The 23,426-nt window shown below is 32.1% G+C and overlaps 2 protein-coding genes across 2 annotated transcripts; one reads left to right on the top strand and one right to left on the bottom strand.

Annotated features, from left to right (window-relative positions):
• Positions 1-6,792: 6,792 nt before the first annotated feature.
• Positions 6,793-23,142, bottom strand: LOC108733317 (delta-like protein C). Its single transcript, XM_018464418.1, has 6 exons — positions 22,870-23,142; positions 21,806-22,103; positions 20,473-20,664; positions 20,346-20,406; positions 7,933-8,063; positions 6,793-7,281 (listed from the first exon to the last, which is right to left on the bottom strand). Exons 1-6 carry the CDS (start codon positions 22,957-22,959, stop codon positions 6,953-6,955), a joined length of 1,101 nt encoding a protein of 366 aa, XP_018319920.1. The 5' UTR covers positions 22,960-23,142; the 3' UTR covers positions 6,793-6,952.
• On the top strand, positions 13,232-14,471 carry LOC108733318 (glycine-rich cell wall structural protein-like). Its single transcript, XM_018464419.1, has 2 exons — positions 13,232-13,263; positions 13,328-14,471. The coding sequence occupies exons 1-2, from the start codon at positions 13,249-13,251 to the stop codon at positions 14,366-14,368; spliced, it is 1,056 nt and encodes a 351-aa protein (XP_018319921.1). The 5' UTR covers positions 13,232-13,248; the 3' UTR covers positions 14,369-14,471.
• Positions 23,143-23,426: the final 284 nt, after the last annotated feature.

The following is a 23,426-nucleotide window of genomic DNA, read 5'->3' as shown; positions in this document are numbered from 1 at the left end:
TGTAAATGGTTATTTTGAGGAGCTTGACGAATCAGTCTATAGAGATGGCATTAATAGACTGGAACACCGCTATGAGAAATGTATCAGCCTTGGAGGAGATTATGTTGAGAAATAAAAAAAAAAAATTTTTAAAAACCTTGTTTTTCTTGGTCAGGCCGGAAACTTATCAATCCACCCTCGTAGATGAATCTTTTATGCGTTTTCTTTCTTATATTATATAATATTTGAACGCCTAATTCTGACAAAAAGGGATTGAAGTGCTATCCAGAGAAAACCATTTTATTACTATCGATAACTCGATAACTGTCATTGTCAAATGAACCGGTGGAAATGAAGGTGCCATGAGTTATTATGCAGTTCCTAGAAAATACGCCAATAGGACAAGTGTTCAGCTAACATTTCCCGCTAGCTTTATTACGAGGCGCTGCCTGGTCGCATTGTTTTTACGTCGTATCGCTATAATTATTACTACCATTTCTGCCGTCTTTAGCGAGTTTCTCCTGCCATCATGAATGGGTTGTAGAAACATGATTTACTTACGTCCGAAACGTTGAAAGACTTTCCTATTTATTGAGTGATTATTCCTTATACATTATTCAATTTTTATCTTTCAAGAATAGTTTATTAAATAACATAGGCAGACAAATATAAATAAGTAGGCGAAAGCTTTATGAATAGGTATCTAGTTTGTGACAAATGACAAAATATTAGTGATAATATATATTCTGAGAAATATAAACCACAAAATATAGGATCGTCATAGTATGTACAATTTTATATTACAACTGAATGTGAATTTATTTCTCCATACAATGTTTTATGATAGAACTTAATAGAAGCCTTCTGGCAAACTAGAATATCTCATAATAGTTTACGAAATGATGATGTTCTAATGTGAAACTTATTACTACCACGTTAGTTTTCAGTTGATTATATTGTACTTCCGAGGATCTAACGTTCGTTATTGTAAAGTTTGCTCACAAAGCATTGATCGAACGGGTGCATAATATTCACGCCTTGCCAGTCCAGTTGAATGTTGTACTTTGAACAGAAATGTTTACCTATAATCTCTTCGTTGTATGCAAAGCTTAACCACAACACATTTTGATTTTCTCCTTTGTCTGTTGCTGATTTCAATAAGATACTAACCAGCTAAGTTTAATGCACTCTAAGATATTCTGTCATCTATAATATTCCTTCTAATCCCATATTCGTTGTTCCTACCTGATTTTACCAAAGTAAAATTGTTGATGCTTCTGTATTCCATAAATAAAATAGAATGTCTGAAACACTTTTCTACAGTCTTCCCTTAATTTTTAATTAATTTGTGGAATTCATAGCTACAAGCAAAAAACTATTTTCAATTTGTTTGGCCTCAGTTTTTAAAATTAGTAGACACAATACATTAAAAATATGAATGGCTAGTTAGGGACATATTAGACGCAGAAACAGGAAAACAGAGGTAGTCCTTGATTGACTTATCTTTGGGCTGAAAACTTTATGATAATGATGGTTTTATTTTTTCTTTTCGAAAAACATACCTTTTCCTAATCAGTTAGTTAAAATATTAAATTTGATGAGGAGGATTATATTTTCTGAAAATTCCTTATATTGAATAAACAGGAATTCTAGTAGGTTACAAATAATATCGCAAATCATAAGCCTTTGTGGCACACCGTAATGTACGTGTAGGCACTTTTTCTGTGCATTATTCAGAAGATACTGCAACCAACAGCTCTGGAAGGTAATGGTGACATCAAAAGAATTTTATGTTCAAAATTAAGAGCCACATTACTGGATATGCAATATATCAATGGGGAAGAGCTCTTGAGATCTTCCACCTTCTTGCTTCTGCTTAACGCTAAATATCGTCACCAAAAAACTAAAAACTTTTGGGTGTTTCATTCCCACTAGCAAGTAATGCTGGTGGGCGGGCAGTCCCTCCGGACTACGCCGGAAGGTAGGGCGGAAGGCCCTGTTCAGCCTGCTTTCAGGAATCGCGGGAATGGGTGGGTGGTGGTTCGGGTGAGAAAGATGAGACGGACGAAATGAAGACAGAAGAGAGTGAAAGATTATCTGTGGAATATTACTGCCTCAGCATTTGCCTAGGTGATCCAAGGAAACCACAGAAAAACTTGGACCAAGGCAGACGGACCCGGAATCGAAGCGGCGTCCTCCCGAATGCTAAGCAATGGTCTAAACCTCAAGGCCATGCCGCTCGGTCGCCACCCTGTTTGTAACACCAAAACTAAAAGAAAAACTGATTAAAGAATGTTGTAATGTATTGCATGACTAACGTAAAGTGGTCTATTACACTTTGCGTTAAATAAATTAAAAGAATACAGTCAGAGGAGTTTCAAATGCAGCATGTGCTAGGATTCGGAAGAGTAAGATGGCGGTTCTGGAGAGATTATATAGATAGAGTAGAAGAGAACAGATGAGTAAAATAGGACAAAGATAAAAACCCAACACAAAAAATCCTCCTGGCAGACCACACAAAGTGGTATGAGAGCTGATGGACTTCAGTAGCGCAGCCTGAAACCTTAAAAATGAGTTAGAAATAAGGGTATGTCTTACGAAAAAGAAAGAGAATGAGCAGGAGGAGAAAGAGCAGAATAATTAAAAGAAGGAGGAGGATAAGGGGGAGAACGAGGAGAAGGAGAAGAAGGAGAAGAAGGAGAAGAAGGAGAAGAAGGAGGAGAAGGAAGAGAAGGAGGAGAATGAGGGGAAGGAGGAGAAGGAGGAGAAGAAGGAGAAGAAGGAGAAGGAGGAGAAGGAGGAGAAGGAAGAGAAGGAAGAGAAGGAAGAGAAGGAAGAGAAGGAAGAGAAGGAAGAGAAGGAAGAGAAGGAAGAGAAGGAAGAGAAGGAAGAGAAGGAATGAACCATTTATAGGAATAAAGACGTCAGTAAACGTTGGCTAAACATTTGATGATTTCCAATATTTTAATGTAGTTGGATCCGATTCCCGATCTCCGCCGTTTAATTTGTATCTGAATTTCTGCGTAGCATCGGACTTGCAAAAGTTAATATAACCTTTAATTAACGAATCCAGTTACTAAAATTAAAATTTCATCAAAAATATGTATTTATTCTATCGTTAATACAGATTAAGCGATTTTTCAATAGTAATGCTAACATTTCGATAAAAAGACACTTGAACTTACAACAAATTGATGATAAGTAATTGTGTTTATCTTTCGGTTAATTACATTGTACTTTTGTTTTGTGCCTGGGTTGTTTAAATTTCGACAGCTTGAATTTAATTCCCTATAAAGGAATTCTCAAGATGTCACTGATATCCGTTGTGCATCCATAGACATAGATTGGAGATTATCCTGGAAAATCCAGCTTGTCCTTATTTTTACGCTCACTAATTATAGGCATATTAAATGCATTATTTTATTCTGTCGTTGTTTATATGACTTAGCGTTGCAGATACCTACATGTATTACGATTCCGGTTGAACTTACCGTGACGATATTGTGTAATATTGACCTATTCATTTGGTCACGGTCTAGCATTGCTATGCTGCTCTTCAATAAAATATTTGCAATGTGAATGTTTATACACAAAGCCCATAAATTAAATCGGAGCGTATCCGATTGGACATTGAAAAATTAGACAGGTCTTCGGAAATAGAAGACAACTTGGACTTACGACAGTAATGCGAATTATTACGCAAACATAATCAGATGGGTGAAATACTATCTACCGGAACAGGTAATTTTAATTTGATTAATGACAGATTTACGAAAGTAGACTGAGTTCTTTAAGCTGCTGTATAAAACTCATGATTAAAACGCTTTAAAGAACCGATAAAAAACAGGCGAAGCGCTCACTCATAACGTAAATAGGTGATAATATTTTGTATATCTTAATTCGAGCTATTTTTTATTTAATACTTAAATCATTAGTAACTTTACCAAAAAAATGGTCAATACAAAGCATAAATAACAAAAATTGAAACTAAAGAGAATACTGAAACTTTATTGTAAGTATTAGCTAAAACAACGAACAAAAAATTATTTTTAGAAGGTTAAGTCGGGAAATGTGGTAACATTTTATGTATTTTTGACTGAATAAATTAATGCTTCTATCCATTCCACTCACACTATGCGGTATTGATGGATCACGCAAAAATTTTAAAATAATGTTTGGAAACTACATATCATCTAGGTATAATGCATAGAAAAAGACTTATTTACATATTCATTTTGTAAAAGTCATTTCAACCGTTTTTTTTAAGTAGTACCTATATGTCCACTTTTGGAAGCAATGAGTTAATGGTAACTTTAGTAAAATATATAATATGAAAATTATAAAATGGTAAAAAATATGCTGGATGAGGACTGAAGTTAAAGTTTTCACAAAACTGATGCAGAAGAGAATTCTACATTTAAAGGAATGCTTTATTTGGAGAACAAGGAAGACCCAAACATCACAGCAATAGTCTTGTTCCCACTGCATAATGCATAAAGAGTCTGTTAAAAATATCACTCCAATTGTTTAACCTTTTGTAATTGAATTCAAATGCAAACTCTTAAATATTTCGATGAATGAACATATGGAGTTATAAGTGTTAAAATTTTCTTTTGTGTTTGAAGAAACATTTATCCTTCACAGTTTTTGTATCCTTACAATGTGCATTCAAAGCTATACTTATCTTTTTTGAAAAAATGCATTAAGAATTGAAGATGCCCATCTATCCAAAATGTTGGAGAATCACTAAACTGTATTACATTGTAGTAATTAATAGCGATAACAAGCAGAATTATCTACCGCAAGGTGCACTAAATATTTGTTATATTAGTTGTTAAAACAATTCAGATTTAATTAAACACTTGAACTTGAAAAGTCGCAAACCTTTCAACGTATTTGCGGATAAAAATTGTCGACCAAGCATGCCCCAGAACTAAAGACAGAAATGGTTTTTGGAGTTTCTTGACGGATTCTTCTAAATTGGAATGTGATAACTGAATTTTGAAAGATGCTTGGGGAAGCATCCACAAATTTGAAAACTGTCGGAGCTTTTCCTTTCATTTAATGGTAATTCAGTCGTAGAGTTTTTCCTCATCTTAATTTTCATCATAAGTTAATAAACATGATTCATCAAGAGTTAATAGATTTTCTTCGTTTTTTTTATAAATAAGTGTGCTATACACTGTAAAAATTGCTGAGAAACTTTGTATGAAGCTTTAAAGCAGACTATTACGGTTTCAATAGATTGCTGTAGTCCTCAATACACTGGATCATGGTGGTAGGCCTAATCAACCAAAATTATTTGAGGAAAATAAAAAATGTAATTTTTAAAAATTCTTGTAGCAGCTGATATTAGAATGCCCAATTATTTTTAAATTTGGTCATGTTGAAATATGTTTTGCAAGATTTCATTTCTGTGAGCTAGATGTTCTAAATAAAGACTGAAGTATCTCATACGTGATATATCTCTGGACTCGTAAAAATGTTATGAAATTCTTTTACTCCTTTAATTGTATCAAATTGTTGCAGGTTCAAATCAAGAAAAGATTGCTTCGCAGGATGACTTACTGGCAGGAGTGAGGAGTAGAGGATTGCGCTCAGGATAGAAGGTAATTTGCCATAAACTATAAAGACCGAGCTTTATTATTTTGGAAGGAAATAATAGAAACTTTTTGATGTTAGATATTATTACATTCATATGAGCTTTGATATATACTAACATTAATAAACTTCAATCTCCTATTCTCTATTTTGTTACACTTCGGCGCTGATTTTAAAAGTATTTTGTAAGTTATACGTTTGAATATTGACTTATTAACTGACAACTGATTTCATGAATTCACAAACAAATAAATTATGTTGCTAATATACTGTCGTTTGACCAAAGATTGGTTGGACAAATGCATTTCCTCTTCCTAAGCTGAGGTATTCTTTGCCTATCTTCACATTTTTGAAAATTAGACATCTTTAACTAGATATTTCCGAATATTAATCTCATATAGGTCTTCCTTTGGTCTCCTTTACTCCTGTTTCTGCTCCTAGTATGTCTCTGACATGCCTTAAACGGTTCTCAAAATTACATTAAACTTAGTTAACCATTATAGCAAACACGAAATGTAAAGGACAAAAGGTATCATAAGGAATTTCTAGAGGAGAATCTTTGGCGGCGTGAACAATAAAAAGCTCAAACTCCAACGTTAAAACACGACACTGAACGTCCGAAGTACTTTTTGGTAGCAAAGTTTTGGTCCCTAAAATAAGAAGTTAATTTTTTACCGATAAGTACTTCGAACGTTCAGTGTCGTGTTTCAGCGTTGATATTTGAGCTTTTTTGTGTTCATAGGACAATTGTTTTATTATCAGATCCATTAGACAAGAAACTGTGCGTATTCTAGTGAATTAATTTATAATAATTTACTACAGGACTTTTTAATAACCCATCAAACAAATGGTATGCATTTCAATTTCTAGAGAATTTGGACTTCATCTCTCAATTTTCTATTAACAATTCTACAAAGTTTTCAGAAGATTTTAGCTATATAAAAACTATTCCAGAAACCAGTTACCTGATCAGTTATTGAACTGAAAATAGAATATAAAAAAAGTTTTCCCCCATTTAGTTTCAAGTACAAAACTTCGTATTAGCTCAGAGTATTGTACTTCATGATACTTCTTATGGGAAAATATTATTAACGTATGTAGCAACCCTGTCCATCTGCCTTCAAACTTGTATTCCATTATTAAAATAGATCAAAAGAAGCTAAAAGAGAATATAGTGCTCAATTGTATAGAAGAAACATTTATGTTTATTTTCCACGGTTTATTTCTATAGTAAAGTACAATTAAAAAAAATAGCATAAATAAATAAACAATAAATTAGTTTAATAATAAATAGTGGATACTTAGGTTGTATGTTACTTATTGCTTTACTATTAGTAGGTACCTAGAAGACTAGCAGGACAAATTTTTTTTATCAACGAGTTTCGTTATCAATATCATGGTTAATCAAACTTTGATCTTCTAAGTCTGTTTGGTTATTGCCAAATTCATTAATTTCCGAGTCTGTGGTTAAGGATGTTGACATGGTAGAAGAAGTTAATGTGACATTAGATATAGGGGTTGATTTAGTTGTTGACAAAGTAGTTGTAGGATACATCATAGATGGGTTCATGATGATCTCGCAATTTCTGCCCCTTGTTCCTTCTCTACACAAGCATTTGTAGCTTCCATCTTCTTTGGTTAACGAAATACATTTGGCGTCGTTTTGACATATGCTCGGGTTCTTGTCACAAAAGTCTAAAGCTGAAATTAGACAAAGCTTAATATCTAGACAAAGTATCTATGAGTTACCGTTCTTCTTTTATTTCTTTTTGCAAAATGAAAGTAACATTTTGGTATGCTTATTTTAGTCTTTATAGAAACGTACTATTTACTGAAAAGGTGTTCTTCAAATTTGTTCACTTGGACGGAATCAAACTGAATATGCATCAGGAAATATGAAGAATTATAAAAGAAATGTTTATTCAGTTTCAAAAGGTATTTTGCATTTCTTAAAGAATAAGGTTTTTAAAAAAATTATTTTCGTAACTCCCTAAATGTTGTTTGTTATCGTATTTGCTAACAGTTTTTTTTTTTTTTTTGAAAAACGTGACAATTCTCTGATTTCTTTTACTTTAAGAAGTTTGAAATTAAGAAAAGAAAATTAATTAGTTATTTTTTTCTTATATAAGATAATGATCTTTCTTAATACAAGCAATGAACCCCAAAGACTATATTATTATTATTTTATTTCGTTGTTTCATTTTATTTAGTGAAATCTCATAAACTATTGGGACATTTCACACAATGAGATTTAGAATTTTAAATGTAATAAGTAAACAAAATTTTTGAGACCTACGTTTTTATAAATCGATATTCCCTTTTTAATTTGAAATGAATTGAATCAATACTTACGTTCGTCGCACAGTAGCCCTCCCCATCCAAGTCTACAGTTGCATTCCCACGGTCTGTTGCAGTCCCCATTGACACAACCGGGGTACGGGTAGCATTTGTTGCAATTTTTACCCCACCATCCCACCTTGCATCTGAACACAAATACAAGATAATTTAGCATCAGAACTAATTGTGCTAAAAATTAACGAAATAAGAAACCTATATTTTCAGTTCTCCTTCAGAAGGCAAATTGATGGTTAATTATTCTTTCACTTTTGCCCTTGCTCCAGTATTTTCAGTTAGTTTGAGTCGTTAAAAAACGATAATAACCATAGGTGTGCTAGATAACTTTACTCGAATTGTTGTAATCAAGAACTGAAATTGCCGGTGATATTTTGAAAAAATAATACAATAATATTAGAAAAAAACTGTCTTAAATTTTATCTTCTAACAAGTTTTGTTTGCAGGCAATATTGTTTACATTCGTCAAAATTTTCACTAATTACGTTATTATTTATGAATAAAAAAATCAATACACAATCGATATTCGAATTTATCGATAAAATTCTTTTGACTGTTAGACTATCATCAAAATAATACCTAAATGTTCAATCTAAATATTTTGAGCAAATTATTCTTTTTACGTTTTTATGCTACTATAATATGTAAATGATATTAGAAAATCAGATTAAATCTTCTCATCTGGGCTGATTGCTTAAAAAAAATAAGATTTCTTAAATGTAGTGTTTACAGATTTACTTGTTTATATCAGTTTAATTTTGATTTAAAATTACAGTTAGCATTTGATTGTTAATTGAGACTGACTTATTATAATAAAGGTTTATGAAAATGGGAAAATAGGGTTTTTCAACAAATTCTTGAGAAAATGAAACTATCATCAGGTTATTTAAGTTCTGAAAAATTTTGTTTATTTTACGATCAATACCTAATTTAAGAATAATTAGAGTTGAATCAAAAGTATTTTTTTAATACTTTTGTGCAATCCAATTTTATGGCAGATGATATCTATAAAATTTTATTCAAGTACATACATTGCTATCAACTTTTTACTTATATACGATTAGCTCTTTAATTGTATGTTATTTAAAATCCATATACGGCTTTGTAATTCAGTTAACATTTAAAATAACTGTCTATCATTATGTAGTACTTGTTACGCTCTACTGAAAGTAATTTACTCATTTTTTTTTATGCATGTGCAGTACCAGTGCCACCCATTTTAAGATACATAAGACACATACAAAAGTATATAGTTTTGTGCTTTCTAATAATGTAAATCGTGGTCCAATAGCATTTTTTTCGTTGTAAGCGCAAACTTTTGTGATGTCTGTTACTTACTCCATTTCCTTATCCATGTGAACGAAGAGTGCTTTTTGAACACGCCTTTCACGCTGGGAAATTGTTTGTTGGATAATTGTTTCACCTGGTATAGTATACCAAAGACCCGTAATTATAATAATCGAGAATCCGTGAATTTAGTGATATTCTTCACGACTCATTAATCTTTGCAAACGATTAATTTGTACTTCGATGCCATTAATTACAATCATATCTTGCAATAATGAAGAAGACAGAAAAGAAAATTTTTAGATTTTCATACCCAAAAGCTTCACTTCTTAATACTCTGGTATTATCTCTTACGCAATGATATGTACCTACAAACTATAACTGCACAATGACTAAGTTAATGTAACTAATTCCGTTTTTCTTTTTCATGTAAACTTCAAAAGCTTTCATACGTTTTGCATTTTAATAAAATAATATTAATAACTAAAGTTAAATGTCATACTAATTTTGCTTGAAAAATATTTTAATCTTCGTTTTTTTTTTAATATCTAAACAAGAAAGTTTTCTATTTCTAGATGGCTAGTTGCTGATCAAGGATATTAACTTTTTTTATATCCCTTTCTGCGTTTGATTTTAATATGCATTATGTTTTAGAAAGGTTAAATGATTTTTTTGTAACTCAAAATTTATATAAAGTTGACTGCATCTGTATAATATGCACAGTGTAGTTCTGCATCGTACGGCATTTCTAATACAATAAATAATTGACAGTCTCTTTCATTTTAGTATGGAAATTATGACAAATACGAAATATAGGGATTTAGAAATTGATTTTTAATGCAAATATTGCTGAAGCCGAATGATGTTGAAACCAATGCGTCTAGTTATGAGTTTGGCGATATGTATCGGTGTAAGAATATAATGGTCTAATTTGCATAAATTTGCTCCTGGCGTAAACCAATAAAAGAAATGTGTACTTGTGTTACTTTTAACACATCTAAATTTATAACAGACATGCTGAATATCATGTAAAATGATCATTTATAATAGGGCAACACTGACAGTAAATTATAACGTTCATCTATAAAACATTACAAAACCATATCATGATATTAAAGACACAAATTGCAAAAGAATTAATTAATAGAACGCAACGAATAATCTTTACATATTTATTTCAATTATATAATGATTCCTCCATATATTCAATAAGAGTAAGACAATATTTGACACTTTGTTTACATGACACAACAATGACTTTTGTTCTCAAATTTTTTTATAAAAAAGCAAACGTGCACTTCTTATCGTATCAATTACATTTACATTTAGTGCTTGTAATTGGAAATAAAACTACAACAATTCAATTCTACATATAGATGCCTGGATGTAGTATATTACATGATTTATGTACTAGTTTCTTGATTAACTGAGCAAAATAATTTGTCTAAAAATTAACACGTTATGCTAGACAATTTCATTAGTTTTATTGCTTACAATTAGTTATTTAACGATAGCATTCGATACGCTGATCGTAAGAAATGCCTAACTATTAAAATGTCTAATTAAAGGATGGAATTTTATTAACGCGCTTTCTTTCGATGTACAGGTTGTTGTCGTATGATCTATAACTTTAATTAAAAATCACCAATGTTTTCACGTGTTGGACGTGTTCCTTATTAACGATTATCGGTTGATTAACGCTCCCGTCTTAGCAGTATTGTTCCTATTTGTTTATTAAATCCTTTATTCAGAAAATAAAAACGCGCTGTGTAATAGTATAACTTGATTAATGACTGATTGTAAGTAGAACTTGAACCTTGATTCCTCATTAACTACTTATTTTAAAATTATGGGAAACATCTTAATATTTTTATTACAGTGTTTAATATATCTAAATTGTCATAAACAACCTGAAAAAGGAAGAGCATGACAGTTAATTTTTACTAAATGTGCTGTGTAACACACATAATTTACAAATGAATGACATTTTGGGTTCCTTTGGAGGTATTTTCCGCATTAATATCTTTGTATTGACATTTCAATATGACCATTCAGCTTGGACTTGAATAAAATATATGGCAAACTATGTAGTAGGTGAAAGTTTCAGTTCTTAAAAAAATATAAATTTACTACCCGAGGAATATCTATTCTATGTATTTTATATAGATTTATTTCGCAACTTTCATAAACAGTCATCATAACAGATTTTCAGCACTTCTTAGTCATTATCTATATACGTACTTATAAAACAGATAAAGATTCAACTATCGGATTGTTAGATCAATGTATGATATAGATAGGTAAATACCTAATAATTATTAAAAACTGCAACTAAAACAATTATTTTAATACAATTTAGTTTTTTGTCGTCTTTGAAGATCCCTTTGTGTCATTTGTATTAATTGAAAGATGAGATAAAGGGACTTTATTTTATTAAAAAAGCCTCATAATGATAGTCAGGTAAGTGAAGTAATTATTGAAGTAAGATGATAAAGATTTTAACCTTAATAAAACGTGATTTTTTTTTCTAGAACCTATTTAGGTATTCTGATTAATGTTAGTCCGAAATACTGAAAACCACAGCATATATTATGGGAATATTTCAACATAAATATACAATTAACGTTAATAATCGCTAATTCTGTTTCTCTACAAACACAACGTTAACTATTTATTAACCATTACTTACTTTTTCCATACTTTTGGAAATGAATTATTATGAATTATTATGAGTAGAATAAACAAAACAATTCAGTTTTAGAAGCGAAAGCAAATACAAAGTCTTTTCCAGTATTTTTTTAAGCTCTCTTAAAATTCTTTAGTACCTTTATAATAAATAGAGGCATTAACGTTGACGTCGAGTGAAAAAAAAATAAATGGTGACTTTAAAAATACCGTTGGTCAAATTTTTCACTTTGCGATTGTATAATTCTCTAGAAATCAGTTTGACAGTTTTTAAATTAATAAAAGAACCAACTGAATAATTCCCATAACATCGCAAATTTCTCCATACCTTTAATAGAGTGTGATTTATAGTAACGGGTGTGTTGCTTTTTTCTGAAGAGCATGAGCATTTAATAGTGTACGACGTCCGATAGGAGAAGGTTACGATTTTATCTAATAAACATTTCGAAAGCTTCTTGCATTCATTAGTTTCTACATGAAACTTGAACAGTCCACTTTAAATGCCGCTAAAATAATATTACGGAAAACAAGATTTTCATTACTTATCAATGTTAATAACTTCCGAAACAAATGGAACTAATTACCATCTCATTAAGATAAATATAAATCGATTGATTTGTTGAAGTGGAGGTGATATTTTGCATACATATAATTAAGGCGAAAAGTGCATCGTTGTTTTTCACACAAGTAATACTTTCTTGTAAAAGCTATTAATATATAAGTTTCTTTTTCTTATCATGAACAAGACTAACTAGTTGCGAACGTAGAATTCGTCTTATTTTTGAAGTTATGAAGCCATGCTATTCACATATCTATTATTTTTGAAACCGTATTTTAATAATATTTATTGTAAAAACACTTTATGAGTTTTATTATAATCAGAGCGTCAGTTTGTTTTTCTTTGTGAACCAAGTAAAAAAAAAACATTATTCCTTTTAATATCTACCAATTATAGGAAATGTTTTCTTCAATTTTCGTATACACATGCACGTAGGACTAAATGTTCAGACTGGGCGTTAATAAAGAAATAATTTTTCCGAAATATTTCTACTGATGTATGGCCAATTTCCTTTGGTATTTAATAACGATAAGTAAACTTTATAAGGTAATATTTTCATGAAAATTGAAAAAAAGGAAACAACCTCGACGATAAATAATTTTAATTACTACCCAATGGTTCTGAATAGAATTAATTCGTTTGGTGTAAATGTGTCTGTGTATCCTAGAGACGCATCCGCCCAGTGAAAGTAAATTAGAGTAACCCTCACCATTTTAAATCGTATAAAAAGACACCTAGAGTAGACTGAGGCATCATTCCACACACGCTACTCTTCGAGATCAGACATGAAACCTTTTGTGGTAAGTTCTTAGGAAAACTCGATAAGATGTAAGAATGACAAATTACAATTAATTTATTTATTAGGTTGCCGCGCTGCTTTTAGCAGTTGTTGGTTCAGGTTGGTGTGAAAATAAGGGTAAGAAAACCGAAAAGAGGGGAATTTCGGAAGCCTCCTACTCAATTGGAGGAGGATATGGAGGAGGACATGGAGGACTGGGAGGAGGAATTGGAGGAGGATATGGAGGAGGACATGGAGGACTAGGAGGAGGAATTGGAGGCGGATACGGTGGTGGATACTCAGCCGGAATCGGTGGAGGAATTGGATACAGTAGCGGCGGCTATGGAGGCGACGGAGGTTTTGGAGGAGGATTAGGAGGAGGATTAGGGGGAGGATTAGGGGGAGGATTAGGTGGAGGAATTGGAGCAGGTGGAGTCGGCGGTGGTAGAGCAGTATCCGACGCTGGTACCTCTGTGTCGACTGTAAACCAAGCTGTTCCAGTTGCAGTTGCACAACCTTATCCAGTTACTGTAAATCGCCCAGTACCTTATCCAGTCCCCCAACCTTATCCCGTTGATGTGCCAAGAGCTGTACAAGTACGAGTTCCAGTACCTCAGCCTGTCGCCGTTCCACGAGCTGTTCCCGTTACGGTCAATAGACCAGTTCCAGTCCCAGTGCCACAACCGGTGCCAGTCCCAGTTGCACAACCAGTGCCCGTTTCCGTTCCCCAACCTTACGCCGTTCACATTGCACAACCTGTTCCAGTTAGGGTGCCACAAACCGTTGTCGTTCCTGTAGCTCAACCAGTTGTGGTATCTGGTGGAGGTGGTGGTTTCGGTGGAGGAGTCGGTGGAGGTCTTGGAGGAGGCGTTGGAATTGCATATAGTGGAGGAATTGGAGGTGGTTACGGCGGAGGATTTGGAGGTGGCTACAGCGGAGGATTGGGAGGTGGCTACAGCGGAGGATTGGGAGGTGGCTACAGCGGAGGTCACGGAGGTGGTTATAGCGGAGGATTCGGTGGAGGCTACTCTGGAGGCCACGGTAGCGGAATTGGTTTCGGAAAATCATACGGAGGTGGTTCAAGTTACAGCAGTATCTCGTTGGGAAGTTATAAGTCTAAATATTAAGTCACTAGTATGTACGAAATACTTGTTTCATTTTGCACCACTTGTGATATGTTTTACAATTTTTTTTATAGTCATCATGTAAATAAACATTTTTTTTTATAAATGGTGGTCTACTTTAATTCTATTCTCAGTTTTTCCTCTGTTTAATACTCGATGTGAAATCAAATGCAAGAAGGATTATAGTAAAAAAAACAACCGCCAACGTTTCGCCTTGTTGTCGAGGTTTGTCAAAGACAGTTTTTATAATGTCAATTTGCTTTACGACTTTATTATTAACGTTAAAGAACTAGCCTGACGAGACGTTGACGGTTGTTTCTTGAAAAATAAACCCCTTCTTAACTTTGATTTCACACCGAGTATTCTTCTTTCATACATACTAACTACTTTTCATAAAGATTGGTTCATATACGGTAAATATTAGTAAACTTTATGTTTATTTAAAGTAAAAGATTAATATAAAAGAAAAGTAATTTCTGTTGCACCTACATATGTATTTGTATTTGGATATGCAATACCTATACGATATTACCACAACAATTGTAATACGATTGTCAAGAGGTCAAGACGAATACAAGAAGATGCATATTTGCATTGTTATACTTCGCATATGTTATAGACAAATATTTGTTCTGCACGAAGAAGCAAACGATTTCTTTTATGTATCCTTCAAACTAAAACAATGTGACTCTTGTTTATTGTTCTTCATAGAGTCTCTAAGAAATTAGTAAAAGAATTGAACCTTTGTAATGCTACATATTTTAGTAAAATCTCCTGTGGAACTAATTGACAGAGTTTCCGTTCTCTTGTTTAATTATAACTACTGTTAATTATATCTACAAGTTTATAACCCCATTGAAAAATTTAATTGTCTAAAATTTTAAATACTGTAACTTCATAATAAGGAAGAAAAGAGAACACTAAACAAGTAACAAAAATATTTATTGTGCCACTATTCACCGTACCTACTGTGGTTTCCTCAAATGGAAGAAGTAATGTACTTACAACTTAATAACAGATTCAAAATTAATAATGGTCTACGCCTGTTTGATCATTGCTATATATGTAAATCTAATAACATATTTAATTTCTTAATTTTGAGATTTTCGAATTTTGTGTAAGTCAAATTAGAGTTTTTATTTTCAAAGCTGTTTCTTTGATCTTTAATTCTTTCTTTGAAGCATCTGCTAGTTTGGCTTTGTCACATAATTCATTATCTGTTGTTAAATATCTAAACTATTGTTCGGCTGATCCCGTGACCCCTCTCCTGGATTTTAAATTAGTATTAAATGAATCTGTTATTAACTGTAATTACAATAGAAATAGCTTGTAACTTATTGTTTTGTGGTTTATAATTAAAACTGTATATAGAAATCTAAAGTCACAGATGAAGATTTTTAAAGAAATCAGTGATGTATTGTTTGACATTTGAAAACTGAAAATTACTATTAATAGAAAAGGCAGTTTCCGTTTAAGAAAAAATTTAAAGTAGAATTCTTTTGATCTGCATTTGGGAAAGCGTGTCATAAAATGATAATGTTGGTAGGTATATGGTTTTATGATACTGAACTGATTGAACTTTAAGGAAAGTTGTTCGGTGAGACGAATACAGAAATTGTTGAACCGGAAAACGCGTAACGTATGTACGTGCGAGAGCATGACATAGAACACACCTAAAATGAGGGATTCCTTTCGCTTATAAAATCTAATGGACGATATTTAAAGGACAATGCGAACATAAAAGGAAGTGAAATCAAATTAAATCTTCTATATTTTGCGATTTTTACAAATGACCAATAGCTGTGCACTTCGATGCTTCGCCTAACGATAGATAAACCAGTTTTACGAAGGAAAGAACAGTTAGAAAGTATTTCTTGTAAACTGCATGATCTGAAAACACGCTGATTAAGTAAATTATTCATCCTGCTTAAAAAAGGAAATAAACAAGATGTTGCGGAAATATTATATTTATTTATACGTATGGTATGTTTTAAGGAAGACGGATTTCGTTTACCAACATATTACTTATCGCTATTTTTATGTAGTTTATCATACTAAAATTATCTTTCGAAGTATGCGTATGTAATTTCAAATAATCGAATAAATAACAGTTATCTTTAACAAACTGGTTAGTTTCATCTGGTGAAAAAATCAGGAATTGGCTCAGAAAATTGCATTCAAAAGTGGGTTCTGTTCCCCGCGGCTATGTAACTACTTCACAAAAGTGACTGTAACTCATAATCACTCACGATAGGTAGACCTACAAATAGGCCATTCCTTTCAGAGAAATGAAGTAATATTTGAAGTAAGATTAATAAAACAATAATAAATGTTCACAGATTTTCAACTGTCCAAGTTCAAGCGTTGTAAATAAAGTAGGTTCTCTTTGGCTTTGAACATTCATTGGCTTATTTAGAATTATATACATTATTTTTTGTTTACCTATGTATTGTAATAAGATTGACTAAAAACTTTCGCTGGTTTATGTTCTTTATAATGAAAACTAAATTTTAAGAATCGAACATTAGACCACATCCAGGATAATAGAATAGGCAAACTCTACCAATTTATATAATTTGATAAATTTATTTATTATTATTTATTCATGATAAATTAATAATCAAAAGCTTAGCGAATGTTCACAAAAATAAAGAAAAAGTGTCGTTATATCGATTTAATAAGAGATCAACATTTTTTACCCTTGTAACGACTGTTGACGCAGTTCTACACAAACTGGAAAGCAATTTAATGTATGCACCGTCAGAAAATGTTGAGATATATAAAAAAAAATAAATTCGAACTTAATTAAGCATCCTTAATTATAATATACTAATAAATTTAAATAAATCGTACATTAAAAGTAATTGACTATCAGCATTTGTAATTTCCACAGAAACGCCTTCCTGACATGCAAACTTGTCATACATTTCTTCTTCTTTTCCACTAGATGGGCAATGAACTTCGCGATTATCAAGACTTGTTGCAGGAACTAGTAAAAATTCTTGAAACTTGTTTTACTTTTGCCGAACAGATTTTTTTTAAAGAAAATGCCGCATATAACCATCTGTTACAGTTACGTCACTGGATTTCAGTTGTAGGTTAATAGTGTTGTTACATCACATCACATGGCAAAAACATTTTATGAGATAGAGAACCCGTGGGGCAGGAATTAGATAATAATGACTACCAAAGGAATACCAAAGTGATTCAATTGATTGGGAAGTAGTTCATTCCATATACAGATGGTATATAGTTAATTATTCCTTCGAAATTTTAATAAAGTTAAAGGAATTTAATGACAAATTCATGTTACAGGAAAGCATAATTAAAATAATGTTCCGTTTAATCCCTTTAATTAAGACTGACTAAAATAAAATCTAATTTATTTATTCTAAGTTATCCATTAGTAAAAAATTTTTGAATATGCTACATATTTCGTACTACATATTATAGACAAATATTTGTTCTGCACGAAGAAGCAAACGATTTCTTTTATGTATCCTTCAAACTAAAACAATGTGACTCTCCATTATTAAAATAGATCAAAAGAAGCTAAAAGAGAATATAGTGCTCAATTGTATAGAAGAAACATTTATGTTTATTTTCCACGGTTTATTTCTATAGTAAAGTACAATTAAAAAAAATAGCNCAAATTCATGTTACAGGAAAGCATAATTAAAATAATGTTCCGTTTAATCCCTTTAATTAAGACTGACTAAAATAAAATCTAATTTATTTATTCTAAGTTATCCATTAGTAAAAAATTTTTGAATATGCTACATATTTCGTACTACATATGATTTAAAAAGGAGACTAGTTAATAATGGAAGCTTTAAATATAACAAAATGAAGAAATTCTACAAAGAAAGAGTGAATTGAAAGTTTTAAGCACCTTTGTTTTTGTAACTGATAAAAATTTCTTTAAAAAGAATTCCTTCTTGAGATGTTTTCCTATAAATCATGTACCTATATTCATCTTATATGTTTTAAGAAAACTATTTTTAATAACATTAGGAGATAAAATTTACCCACCCGATATGCAACCAAATATGCTTTACTACAACCTAAGGTAATTTCACTTTCATAAGGTAATATCTAATCTTTATACCTTTAAGTTAAAATCTATGTTAATATTTTATTTAATACTTCAAGTTTCTGATGGTTAAATTAGTAATAAAATGCTACGTTTAGATTTTGCTATTACAGTTGAGAATGAAGCAATTGTTTATTGTGGTAAACAATATGAAATATTTATTTGTCCCAGCACCTCCACCAAATTTTTTTACCTTTAGTAAAAATAATACATATCTCGTTTGCTTACTTAATGTTTTATAAATAAAATACTCTAAACAACATTATATAATGAAGGTATCTACAATAAGTTAAAGTGTAGAATAATCCTCTAAATTTGTGCAGCATTAATTAGCTTTAATTTGTTTTATATATTATACAAAACATAATTGTTTCGTTAAAAAACAGGAAACTCAATTTTAAAATTTACATCTAAACATTCGAAAATTCTTTCTTCCTCGACTAATCATCTAATGACGCCTCCGTAAAAATTTCAAATAGTAACTCTTACATTTATTAATAGATAAATCATATTCTTCGGAGCATACAGCAATATCAAAAAATCCTGCTAGATCCTTATGAAAAAATTGGTAATGCATTCTGCAAAAGTGAACTACACTTCAACGTCATAGCGTAGCTCAGGGGTGTAATCAACACAAAATCTATTGTTTATTAAACGCATGAAAACTAAAAGTGTAGTTGTAACCAAACTTAGATTCATATACTACAAGTTTTATATTGTGTATTGGTGTCTTATCACATCTCCGAGTTCACCAACATTCTCCATAAGTGCACTATGACTTTGAGGTGTACTAGACTGCATTATCATCCCTGCTCAGAAACTATGACACATCCATAATATGCAATGTACATAGGTATAACACATCGACATATGCATATGTAGTTGAATGTATTCAGTACGTATAATAGGTATATAATTGGAATTCCTTATGGAAAAATGCAACTTTGAGGGATCATATCTCAAAATGATGAGTTTTTAGGACAGTGCAAATTGAATAAAATAATTCGAAGTGGTCTGTATTCTGTCGAAACGGCCAGACGCGGATCGCGATTTCGATCTTTTTGGATCTCATCAGCGCGTCTTAACAGTGCGTTTTAGAACAGACAGACAGCAGGTAAAAGTTGGTCTGCGATCCGCGTCTGGCAGTTTCGGCAGAATACAGACCACTTCGAATTATTTTATTCAATTATGGTAACGTGCCTATCACGTTGAGGTTGGCTACGCCGGGATTCGTTCAGCAAGTAGATATCCATATATTTAAATGGACCTTGTTGGAGCATACGTAATCTTAAAATGTAGCATCGTGCTACAGATGGCGTTTACTGCGCCACTTGTGGTATTTTCTAAAGTGCTAATTAAGACTTTTAATCTAATACACGTCGGAAACTATCAGAAATTCCAAAGAGTCTGGCAGAAAGCCATTTTCCTTTGATTAATTTTTAACCTTCAGCTCGTGAAGAAATTACATTGAGACTTTTAAAATAATCTCCACATTCACTTGTTGATAATGCCCACAATTAAAGTGGACGAGTACGCTGTTTTTGTAAGGTATGTTGGGATAATAAGGGGGTGAGTCTTCTTTATATTATATTTGTGTTTGCTTATTGCAGTTTCCTTATTATATTATTTTCACATGCATGTTATTTTCATAACAGTTTGCTTCGTTTAATAAAAATAGACGAAACAATGCCCACTTTTTTTCAAAAGTGTTACCCTTATCCTGTCCGCTATTTATGGATATTGTTTTCATTATTATAATGCGTGATTATTATTTTCAAACGTACAATTATTTAAGTTCGTTTAATTTTTTTAAAAGGAGAAATCATAAATTAAATACGGATATTACAAGCTATCAAACATTAGGAGTATCACAAAACATAGACTTACCGACATTCGCCAGGTTTTCTACAGTATCCTCTTCGTCGATCGCAAGTAGCTGAACAAATCGCTGCAAAAAAAAATAAAGTGGTCAATGTCTCGCTAGATTGGACAACAATCGATTTTCTTGACTTACGCGTTTGACACAAAATCCCCGTATAACCCGGATAACACTTGCATTCTAAGGGTTTCTGGCAGTATCCGTTGAGACAGCCGGGAAGAACTTGACATTCGGTACAGCTTCGTCCTGCCCATCCCAGACGGCAGCGGCATTCACCTGGGGATTCGCAGTATCCTCGACTTGGATGGCAGTCCGATCGACAAATTGCTGTAATAAAGAATACATACTGCCTGTAATTGAATTTTCTGTAGGTCAATCCGATTGTTTGTTAAATGCGGATATGTTCAGTTTTACAATGAATAGTTAAAAAAAAATCTAATCAAGAGCAGATCGAACTTGCACGGTCACTGTTCCGCATGGGAAATCATTTCATATTTTCAATACAAAATGCATTCTTAAAGGAAAATTGTATGCGGGAATATAGAAATTGCTAATACGAAAACTTCGCCGTAAGTCTTGCGTTTGCGATGCGCTTGAATGATGTCTAAGATATATATTCATTTACCTGTAGTGGTTTTTCTATTGAATAGGGTCAAAACAATTTCTTTATATTTACAAACTAATAAATAATCATCTTTGTTACTGTGATACATAATATACGGGAATGAAGTTACCTTAGAATCATACATCATAAGTACCTTAAAATTGAGAAAAGTATCTTTCGACTTTCACTTAGAAAAACTGCCCCCTAAACAGGTGTCCAGTGCCCAAATAAATAAACATTCAAGTATCGAATTAGGAACTAGTACCAGCGGTGGATCGCGTTTTATATAATCAATCAAACCAACTTTTTTCCTTAGAATTCAATTTCAGTAAAATTAAAGCTTGAATTTTACTTGGCAAAAAATACTTTTTTAAAGGGTTTCAAAAGCTTTTCGTTAACTTGCCAAACATAGACTTCGGCATAGCCGAGAGTATCAGTTACAATTGAACATTTTTTACTTAAAAAAATCTTTAAATAGGCTATAAACGAGACGTGGTATATGTTTTTAATACAAATTTAGGACAGGGGAATTATTACACTCCTTTTGGTCATTTAATAGTATACATTGCTGCTAATTTTGAAATTAATAAATTATACTATTAAATTTCCAAACAGTGTGTAATAATTCCTCTCCCTAATTTGTCCATACCCCTACTCGTTTACCAGCTGCTTATTTAAGAAAGTTTGTAAAAATAATACTAACTAGTTACTAATTTCGCCTGATGAAGTAAGTATTTGGCGAAACGTATCGGGCAAGTTATTAAAATATTTGTGAAAATTAAATTGCATTTTTTCGTCGATATTACCTAAATTTTTTTTATCTTAATGATCTTGGATGTTTTTGTTTTTATTGTGGATACTTACGTTCAGAACAAAATATTCCATCCCAACCCTTATGGCAAATGCATTCGAAGCTGACATTGCAGTAACCGTGACGACATCCTGGTAATGGGATACACCTGTCGCATCTTTCGCCATAAAATCCCAATTTGCAGAGGCATTCTCCTGGTCTGTTGCAGTAACCGTTTAAAGGATCGCATCCTGGACGACATTTGGGAACGTCGCATAAATCGCCCGTCCATCCTGGGAGACATTTTACTTCTCCATCGTCATCGCAAACATAATGGGAATGTTCGTTTTGTGCGGTTGGAACCTCGCAAGCCTAAATGAAAGTTTGAATTAGTTTCTCCTTTAAAAAAAATCCTACAATAGTTACGGTATTGGATGGTATAAAAGTTCAGCTTCTACTTTAATTTTAAGCGTTATTATGTTGACAAGTAAACTATAAATAATAAAAGGTTCCACCAGGTGCTTTCTGACATTAATATTATCATGCACTTCGTATTATATATTATATTTTATCAATTAGCTAATTCGTTTAAATCCTCTATTCCTAATTGTTTAAAGACTAAATGATATCCTTTTTTACTATTATAACTAACTTTTGTTTTAAAATTAATCTTTTAAAGGAGTATATTGGTCATCAAAATTAGGAAAGAGAGAGAGAGGGAGAAATTGGTGTTTAGTAAAGGTTAAGCCGGAACTATCTTCCTTAGGTTGGTCGCTAGGTTTTAACTAGTTTAAGGCCCAACCGACGATAACCCTGTTCTTAAGTTTTGTTAATATTACATAAATGTACAAGAAAAGGTGATTGATAAATAATCAAGTACCAATGCAGAGGAAATCCGTTGTGGAAGTTGGATATAGCTAATTGCTCGATGAATTTAATGTTCCACTAAGACCATTCTGGTTTGATGTTTTTAGATTAATTAAAAGTTTGTTAAGGCAGATACTGAGTCCAAAAATGAACTGAGCAAAACTTTTTTGAAATAATGGATTAAAAACTGATGTGGATTACTAGCGCAGTAATTAATTAAATTTAACTTAATTAGATGCTTATCCCATTTACTATTTCTGTTTGCATTTACCTGTTTTTTCCATTTCGGCACATATCTTGCAGGTAAAACTGCCGGCAAAAGTACAAAGCAAACGGCGGCACAAAAATAAATTTTACTCATTATCACCAACTTTTGAGCGCTTCTTCACTATCTTTCACTGCATTTCGCTTGCACCAGCTAACTAACTTTTCACGTACGGTAAAATACACAAGTGGCGACCGTGAACTCGATCTTGAAGTGAGAGCAATGGCTTGTAACTGACCTTAAACGTAGAAGACCTACTTCGTATAGGTGGGTAACTGTTCTTCGACGGATCGAGGCCTATTCCAGTGGTCGTTCGATTGGGGCCGTTCTTTCGACTTTATTCATACAAAGGCAGTAGCTAATTACATTTTTAATATTGAAAAGTTTCTCGAAACGTCCACAACTTTCTGAGAAATAAGGCTAATAAAGAAATTTCCCAAAGAACGTGTAGATACAGACACATATATTACCTTTAACTTCAATAGTACTTGCACGATTTTAGATTTACAATTTGATTTTGCATGTAGATAATCTGACAGTTTCTTTTACGGAAATCTATCAAA

The sequence above is a fragment of the Agrilus planipennis genome, unplaced genomic scaffold (genome assembly GCF_000699045.2).
Source record: "Agrilus planipennis isolate EAB-ADULT unplaced genomic scaffold, Apla_2.0 scaffold12, whole genome shotgun sequence".
Classification (NCBI taxonomy): Eukaryota; Metazoa; Arthropoda; class Insecta; order Coleoptera; family Buprestidae; genus Agrilus; species Agrilus planipennis.
This window is presented reverse-complemented; position numbering and strand designations above follow the sequence as displayed.